Source organism: Sinocyclocheilus rhinocerous, unplaced genomic scaffold (assembly GCF_001515625.1).
Source record: "Sinocyclocheilus rhinocerous isolate Xijiao unplaced genomic scaffold, SAMN03320098_v1.1 scaffold217, whole genome shotgun sequence".
Lineage (NCBI taxonomy): Eukaryota > Metazoa > Chordata > Actinopteri > Cypriniformes > Cyprinidae > Sinocyclocheilus > Sinocyclocheilus rhinocerous.
This window is the reverse complement of record NW_015662752.1, coordinates 245,533-255,235: the sequence shown is the minus strand read 5'-3', so window position 1 is coordinate 255,235 and position 9,703 is coordinate 245,533. Positions and strand designations below refer to the sequence as shown.

Below are 9,703 nucleotides of genomic sequence, written 5' to 3'. Positions count from 1 at the left end.
GAGTATGGGTCACCATACTTGGCCACATGTCACGTCACTTTTCACTTTTTCACTTTTCACTTTTCAATATTACAGCGAGAATAAAAGTTACTCCTTCTTTCTTTGCGTTAACATTTGGGCGGCGTTATGCAAATTTTCCCAGATCGTGACGTAGGTATGTGGGGGCGTGTTAGAACGAGCCGTTTTAGGTAGGTGTGGCTGACTCTTAACTTTTATAAAGAATATCTCTTTGGATTTGAGACTTTAGTCTTTGCAACTTTACAGATCTTCTTTATGCACCAAGAGCTTGTAACACTCCAAAGAGAAAGGAAAAATTGAAATCGAATCATATGACCCCTTTATTATGATTGATATCTGCAGCCACATCTGAGATAGTTTGAGCTCAGCGCTGATAATAAGAATCACAAGTGGACAGAAAAGCATCTCTGAGGTCCAGGAGTAACAGTGTACTGACGTCACACCCGTCGCTGATATCCCAAGGTCTGCTTCAGAAACTTTAGCACCGACTAAACACGTCTGCATGCTGCAAAAAGGGAAAAATGTCACCTTTTAGAAAAATGCAGGCTTAAAAATGTCTGCAGGCCCATTGAGTAATATTTTCCTGCAGTTTTTTTCCTTCATGTCCACTGCTGGGCCTGAATGTTTTTTAATCATTTCAGTGCTTTATTATGTTTTAGTTCATTGTTCACTAAAATCTCCGGTAACACTTTAGAATAGGGAACACATATTCACTATTAACTAAGAGTTTTCCCTGAACGAACTCCTAATTTGTAGTTTCTAGTTCTAATCTCCTAATCTCCTAGTTTCTAGTTTTGCCCAGCTCTATAATATTTTATTGGATATAAATTTGGGTTAAAATAATATATATTTTAAGCTCTAAAATACTTTATCAGGTATAAATTGTGTAAAAAAATTTTATATGCTTTTAGTTTTGCCAAATTCTAAAATATTTTATTGGGTATAAATAGATTTTTAAAATTATGTTTCTAGTTTTGCCAAGCTCCAAAATATTTGAGTATATATAGAGTAATATAAGAGTCTTTAGTGAGTCTCACCTGTGGTGAGAACATAATTAAATAAAATATTTTTCTACTTTTGGAGCTGTGGTGTGCCAACTAAAATATTTTGTATATAAAAAATATTTTTTTATATACAAAATAGCTCTAAAATATTTTGTATATAAATTGAGTAAAATTCATATATCGTTCTAGTTTTGCCAAGCTCTAAAATATTTTGTTGGCTATAAATAGAGTAAAAAGTCCTTATCCAGTAAATCATGAACAGCTGGGAACGTCATGGACCTTTTGAATACTGCTGGAGTCAGAAAGGTTGAGAATCGTTGCAGCGGTCTGAAGTGACCACGTGTGTTTTGACTTCTGCGCACTCCTCGTGTCACTGAGCTCAGATTTGAGGACGGACCCCACAGGCTGCCGTAACCATGGGAACCGCTCCGTTCGCTCCATCCAGTAGAGCGACGTGAATTAATCAGAGGGAATAAATTACTACATGAAAGCGCCTCGTTCCCCCGTCCATGCATATTTGAGGATGTGTGGCTCTCTGATTTCAACAGATCTGTCTCTTCCACGCTCAAACCACATTCCTCATGATTCGATCTTGAAAATATGATTTCGCTCTGTGACAATCAAAGCAGCCTTGTTTTTGCGTAGTATTGTGAAATGGCACGAGTCCTATTCTGACCTCTCTGGTCAAAAGTTTCATAAGCTCTGACAAACATGACAGCTGGAAATGCATTCATAATTTGCTCTGATGTCTTAAGCGTTAATCGGTGTCTGTTCATAATGGTTGTTACAGGTTTGCATATCAAAAAGAGCTAGGAGTACAATACCATAGTATAATAAACCAGACATTGTACTGTTCTTCCATCAATGCACAAATGCGCTTTGTACCAGGACGCCTCTATGGACTTGAAATGAAAGTTATTAATGTATCTTTTTATTGATTTTGATCACACTTTAAGGTCCAATTCTCCCAATTAACTACGGCTTTTGCCTCAATAAACTCCTAATCTGCTGCTTATTAATAATTAGTAAGGTAGTTGTTAGTTTAGGTATGGGGTGGATTAAAGGATCTAAAATATGATCATGCAGAATAAGACATTAATATGTGCTTTATAAGTATTAATAAACACCCAATATGCTAGTAATATGCATGCTAATAAGCAACTAGTTCATAGTGAGAATTGATCTCTAAACTAAAGTGTTACCATAATTTTTATGTAATGGATCTTTTGACCACCTGATCATTTCCCCATGGATAAAATCCAGTCCCATCCTGGTCGTTGAATGCTGTTTGGTTGACTGTAAGAGAATAGCAGAAGTGTTTATTGAGAGCATTTGTCTTGACTGGGTATCTGAAGTACTAGTAAGATCAATGACCAGACCCTTGTGAAGAAGAACTGCACTAAATATAGTAATAATTACAGAAATAATATGCTTTAAAAGAACATAAAACATTCTAAAACATTTTAATGGGCATAAATTGTGTAAAAAATTATATATGTGTCTAGTTTTGCCAGGCTCTAAAATATTTAATTGGGTATAAATTGAGTAAAAATATTTTTTAAAGATCTTTATAAATCATGAACAACTGGAAAAGTCATGGAGCTTTATGAATATTGTTGTGGACAACGGGAGTCTGAAAGGTTGAGAATGTTGCTCAACACATCAATATAAGACCACAACAAAAGATAATTAAAATAATCATTTAACATTTACTTTTAAACTTCTAATTAAAAAGTGCAATGTTTTTTTTAATCTTGAAGTGTGTTAAGAGACATACTCGTGGAAGTTTCTCTTTAAGTTGGCCTTTTATTTCATTAATATTATATTATATGCAAGTACAGTTATTTAAAAAATAGACTTAAGTTTTGAAGTGCGCTACAAGTGCAATACAATTAAGCACCTTTTCACGAGAAGGTATAAGTGATGTGAACTGGAAGGTTTATGTTTATGATTGCAGTTATGATATGCTGAACATATGGATGAAGCGTGATAACCTCATCTGTGAGTTCAGAGTTAAAACTTTGCTGTTTCTCTGTGTTTTGGGGGTGTCAAACAACAAGCACTACTCTACACTGCTCAAAACTCACGTTTGAATCGTCAGTGGCAAATTCTTTAAATATAAAAAACTTACTTACAGTCTGTGAGTAAGTCACTTTTTTATGAGAAGGTGTAAGTGACGTGAACTGGAAAGAGGAAGTTTTATGTTTATGATTGCAGTTATGAGTTCAGTGTTAAAACTTTGTGTTTTGAGGGTGTATTAGGTGTTAGTCTCACACTTCTCCCCCGTCCTTCTTCAGGCTCAAGCCTTTGATGTCATAGCCATTAGTAAAGAGCCTCCAATGACACTTACTCACACACACACACACACACACACACACACACACACACACACTTTTCCCCAGAGGCATTACCACCAACAGTTCCCGTCTGCCTCACCTCAACTCATAGAGTCTCTGCTCTCTTTCATCTGTGGCTACTGCGCTGTTGTGATGCTGTAATTATCATCATCGTAACTGCTGGCAACAGAGCTGTGAAGGAAAGGTGTGTGTAAGATAAGTCCAGACAGCCACGGGTCTCGTGCTGCCTTGGGAAGCTCCAGTGTACGAGATCGGGAAGCCGTAATTATGACGTGAGATGCGTTCGAGCGATTTGGGATGTGAAAAAAAAAACGGGCAATTTCATATTTGCTAATCAAGCATCGGTGGCAGAGGAACAAAATGAAGAGTAATCGAGAATGATGGGAAACAACATGTAGTTTTTGTCGTCTTATTAACACGCTAAATGAACAGTCCTTTCAAGCTTTATTGCTTTTCTTCAGCCACAGGATGCAAAATGCACTATTCCAAATAAGCAATATAGAGAAATCTGGAAACGCTTTACTTAAAGCCTTTATGTGTAATGCATTATAATCATAATGTACATTGTAATGCATTATAGCTTTTCATATATAATAGTTAAAATGCATTATTATAATATTTGAAAGTTTGTTTATCGTGTTTTAATGCATTATAAAGGTGTAAAAATGAATAGATGTAATGTATTATATCTGTGGTTACAGTTACTCATGAGATCATACAATGCATTATAAGGCATAGTTTAATGCATTTAAACTACTTTTATAATGCATTATTTATAAAGACCTTAAAGGCAGAGTAAGTGATTTCTGGTAGCCAATGTTGATATTTGAAATCACCAAAACAAACACGCCTCTACCCCAAAAGGGTCTTGCCCCTATTTTGATAGCTCCGCCCCACATATACGTACGCAACCCAGGCAACGATTCGTTCTGTGAAACAAAGCAAAACCAATGTTACTCCGTGTCTACGGACGTGAGCGGCGCAGCGCAACAAATCCCGACAGAAAACTGCTGCCGGGTTCTATTTATGACGTGCTGACACACATTTCAAATGGTTTTCAACGGTCGTTTGACCTCTTTCTCGCGTCCAGTGTAGGCAGACTTTAGTTGTTGTAGACACGGTGTTACTCACCTATTGAGAAGAAACAAAGCAACCTCGGCGTCCGATCGCAGGCCTCCGCTCCTTGAGTTCTCTCCAGCGCTGGAAAGCTGATCCGATATTTACACGGGTCCTACTTGCCTTATCGTTCCGCAGACGTTTTCCTCTTTTGTTTTTTATCCGCCATCTCTATCTTTCTGTCGCTCGGCTCGGCTAATGTCCGTCCCATGCACTGAACACGCTCTCCTCCACATCACGAGTAGACACGCCTCTTATTGCTGATTGGCTACAAGTTTGTTTTGCTATTCGGCCCGAATCAGTTTTCTAAAGTGTTTTTGAAAAATCACATACCCTGCCTTTAAGTAAAATGTTACCAGAAGTTCATCGCAAATATTTTATTTTTAATGTTGTAATGCATAATATTTGAAACAACCCAATACATTTATTTAACATCTCACCTTTGGGGATTCAAGGCAAGTTAGTTATTTAACTTTCAGGAATGCAAAGTTTTTTCTTCAGAAAATAGATAAGAGCATTCTTAAGTTAGGAAATGAGAAGAAAGTAGCAGTTCAGGTCAAGAGATTTTGCTTTATTTTCAACCTACTGTAAATATAAAACCTCCTCAAAAAAAACCTAGAGAAATACCCCGTAGACTATTTCAATCATCACTTTTGTCACAAACATTTTTAACGCTTGTCTGTGCGTAAGCAAATTCATTTTTTTCTGCATTTCCAAGTAATATTGAGTGTCGAGATGGGTTTTTTTGCTCTGGCGAGGTGTTTCCCTCGGGCACCGAGGCCAGTTTCAGAAATACCCGGCCAATTCAAAGCGCTTCATAAAGTGAAGTTTCATTTTGAATCGTCCAGTTTTGACTTCATTGTGTTAGGTCTAGCTTTACTTTCATACTTGTTTGATGTGCGAAGGTTTCAAAGTGTTTCTTTATTTACAGTCTGTTTGTTTTGCTGTTTTTATTTGGCTTCTCCGTAAATGGCTTTGTCTGGTTTTAAAGTGATTGTTTTAATGTGACTGTGTTTTTGTGATTTATTTCAATAATAATGCGCCATTCAAAGCTTACTTGTGTCGGATTCCTCCAAACCGCAGGACAAACAGTCACGGAGTTAGGGAGTGTTTTGGATAGGATTGGGACACTTGTGGCTCTGTGTGTAGTTCTTTGTCTTCATGTCGTCTCGTACACTGTAAACAAGACAGTTTCTCAGAGTCTAGAGTTATTGCTTCGAAGCATCACGCTGTAATGAATAAGCTTTTCTTTGTTTGTTGGCACTTTATCAGTCATCTGGTTTTAGCAAGCCAAGTTTTATGAAATTATTTGAAGAGCGCATAATTGAAGCCATTATATCTTCATTTCTGTTGGATGAAGATGGACTTTATCACACAGACAGAACCACATTGTTGCTGGCTATAAATTATTAATAATTTTTTTATAAATTAATACATTGAATATTGGTGTATGTGTTTACCTACACTGTAAAAAAAATTCCGTAAAATTGACTTAAATAAAAAATCCAACGGCACAACACTTAGCACTGAAATATAGGAAAAAATATAGAAAGGGATAACGTTTAAACATTGTCAGAGTTGGTATTGTGGCTTTATCAGACACTTGCACTTAACATTTTATGAAAATCTAGCTCAAATGGAGTTAACGGTTTTCGACCAGCGAATGACGGCAATATGTGTTTTGTCCGTCATTAACAGCCGCATCTGAGGCAGTGAGTGCATCGTATCACGTTTTCATCAACGTACAGGTTATAAAGTTTATTGTAGCTATATGGGAGCTCAGATGTTCTTGTGGTTTAATACACTTGGCCAAAATCTCATGATATAAAAGATGAAGTGCTATGCACAGGATATTTAAAACATACAAAAGTAGTACATTGGTTACAGCTAGACGGCAAAAGACTGCTCTTCAAACACACACACAAAAAAAACATTAGATAGAAAATTGATGGCTCTTTGATGAATTGCTTTTTTGTAATAAAAGCATGTGCTAAATGCATAACAGTAAATGGAGATTCATGATAATGGCACTATTTGTGTTTTGGCTTTTAGATACTTTCCAAAAGTTGCAGGCAGGCACATTTTTCTACATTTTTCTGGCAAATAGCAGTATGCATGAGCAGTTAGGGCGGTCTCTTCATCAGTGCTTGTCGGTAGACGGACACATGCGTTTGGGGGTTGAGTGTGTTTAAACGTGCCTCTGTTGTTATGTCTGCATCTCCTTTGAAGTTCCTCAAACCTCCAACTAAGTGGCACTCATTTTCCCCATCTCACAGACCTGGCAGAATTATTTCCAGATTGTGGCGCGGTGCCAGAGGGAGACGTAACGTAGCTCCAGCAGCATCACAATAACGTCTTGTCTGATTTTAGACTCTTCACGGATGCGTTAAGAAGCAACGAAATGAAATTGACCTCGATTCTAATAAACGCACGCACATCTACCCTCAAGACAACAGGAATAAATACACAGCCTTTAAAGACCACTGTGGAAATTTTGCTTATCTCACTTTCACTCAGTCAGGAAATGGAGTTTTTCTCAGTTACAGTAATCTGAAGCACAGACGAGCACAGTTTGGGGATCAAAAAAAAAAAAACATTTTTGTTTATCCTTCATTCATGTGTCCATTATCTAAAAGAATGAGTAAAAGAGATGCTTGTGAAGACTTGTGTAACTCACCTTCATCATGTCTTCATGCAGATGGTGGGTGGAATGGCATCCTCTAATGTGGTGATGCACCAAAAATTCAGATGAATTGACTGAAACTGTGATGTTTAATTAGTGCTTCTCTAATGGAGCGTTTTGACTGTTTCGTGGATCAGCTACAGCAGGTAAACATGTCAGCTGTGTGACGCTAGTGCTGGATGAACAGTACTGATTTCTGGGTTTTAAAGGCATAGTTGACCCAGAAATGAAAATTGTCATCATTTATTGACCCTCACGTTGTTCCAGACATGTAGTTTCTTTTATCTTTTGAACACAAAAGGAGATATTTTGAAGAATGTTGGTAACCAAACGGTTGCTGGTAGCCATTGACTTCCATAGTATTTTTTTCCATACTATAGAAGTCAATGGGGACCAACTGAGCAACTTTTGTGTTCAGCAGAAGAAAGAAACTCATACAGGTTTGAAACAACTTGAGAGTGAGTAAATTATGACGGTTTTCATTTTTGGGTCAACTGTCCCTTTAATTGATTTTCATTTTGATGAAACTATATAGATTCCTAAATCCTAAATCCCTCCCAAGAATCAGTCTTTTAGTCTGTCCTGTTTTCTGTTGATGTGTGAACAAAACATCTCTAAACATTATTTGTAGTCTGCCTGCTATCCAATAATCGCAGTGAGATTTATGCTTATGTTGAAATAAACAGTACAGCAGTATCATGTCTCATGTAATCACCCAATCATTGTTTTTTAACCACAGAAAGACATCAATAAAACAGCTTATAAACAATAATGTCATGTAACGTCACATTTACCTCAAAAAAGACATTCAGTGTCCATAAACTTGCTAATCAACTAGAAATGAATAACTCCAGAGAGGAGCATTTTGCAATGTATGTGCACTATAGTTACATTATCATTATATATTTTAATTTAACCTGTTGGCAATATCTGTTTTTTTTTTATTTTTTTTTTATTACAGCCACAGTTTAAGTGTTTATATTACAACAATGAATCGGAGCACAAACAATTACATCATTAAAAAGCGTCTAATGTACAATTTAAAGTTTGTACAAGTCAGTTTTTTTATGAAATAAAATTTTAATGAATAAAAAAAAAATTTACTTTAAAATAAACATATTTTGTTGCTTTGCAGCCTGAAATGAAGACGGACACAGTTTTTGTTTTATCCAGCTGTATTAACTCAGTGCAACTTATAGCATCCAAGTGAAAGATAAAACACCAACATGTTATATTCAGCTTCAGTTTAAAGCAGTTTAGCAATCTAAATTAAAACTTTAATTTCAGTTTTGGTAAAAATTAATTTCAGTGCATCACTATTTGAATGGTGTCAGTTTACTTCCTGTGTATCGTGGGATCCAAAATATCATTTAAAATTTGAAATGTTTTTCATTTAAACCTGAAAATAAACAGTTTTAGGATGCATAAGCGTTCTGATGTCCAATGCAGAAAGAAGTCTGTAGGTTTGTCGCAAACGAGTGCTCTTTGGAGAGCATGATCGTCAGGATTAATTCCTGTAGCTGACGAAATACTGACAAAGTATGAAATTCATGCTCATTTTTCAATTCAGCTTGTCTTGGTAACAACATAATTTGGAATTTTAACTTTCTTCTGTTTAAGGATGTTCACGCGTACATTGTGTTGGGTGTTATGGTGATGTTTTTCTATTGGGTTATTCTGAGTAAACGTCAACTCACAACTCCTAAAAATACTTCCTCCAGGCATTATCATAGAGACCAAAGGTTCATCTGTGTGTGTGTGTGTGTGTGTGTGTTTCTTGCAGTCCAACAAAGTGTCGGTGGTCCAGCAGGGGATGCATCCTCTGACGCCGCTGCTGCCCTACGATCACTTCAACCCCAGTGCTCCACACATTCCCACAGACGTCAGCCAGAAACCAGGTAACACATGATCAAACTCATGGTTTTGCTCTAGAATCCCACTGGATGAGCTGCATTCGCAGCAGTAAAATAGCTAATACACACACACACACACACACCAGTGTTGTTATTTTGTCATGATGTCCTTCCAAACCAGTGAGCTGCAGTTTGTCAGTGGAACACACACACACACACACACAAAAAAAACATTGCAATACAGTTCATTCAGTTTTGGAAAGCGTCATTATTTAAAGTCATTTTAAAGGGGTCATATGATGTTGCTAAAAAGAACATTATTTTGTGTATTTGGTGTAATGAATTGTGTGCGGTTTAAGTAAGGTTAAAAAAACACATTATTTTCCACATACTGTACATTATTGTTTCTCCTCTATGCCCCGCCTTTCTGAAACGCGTCGATTTTTACAAAGCTAATCGTTCTGAAAAGCGAGGTGTGCTCTGATTGGCCAGCTATCCAGTGCATTGTGATTGGCCGAATACCTCAAGCGTGTGACGGAAATATTATGCCCCTTACCATAGTGTGATGCCATGTCCCGGCCGGAGTGACAAGTCAAAAACATTCAAACCCATTATAATCGAGGCATTTGTTGCATCCAGTGGGGACATAATTACGGATTATAATGACTTATA

At 36.9% G+C, this 9,703-nt stretch overlaps 1 protein-coding gene across 4 annotated transcripts in view; it reads left to right on the top strand.

Annotated features, from left to right (window-relative positions):
* The window catches only part of LOC107728269 (transcription factor 7-like 2), a 52,386-nt gene that overhangs the window by 16,922 nt on the left and 25,761 nt on the right, over positions 1-9,703 (top strand). For all 4 annotated transcript variants that reach the window (XM_016538386.1, XM_016538385.1, XM_016538387.1 and 1 more), the window contains one exon: positions 8,962-9,076. In XM_016538386.1, coding sequence (XP_016393872.1) covers positions 8,962-9,076 — 115 coding nt within the window. The remainder of the gene's footprint in view (positions 1-8,961; positions 9,077-9,703) is intronic.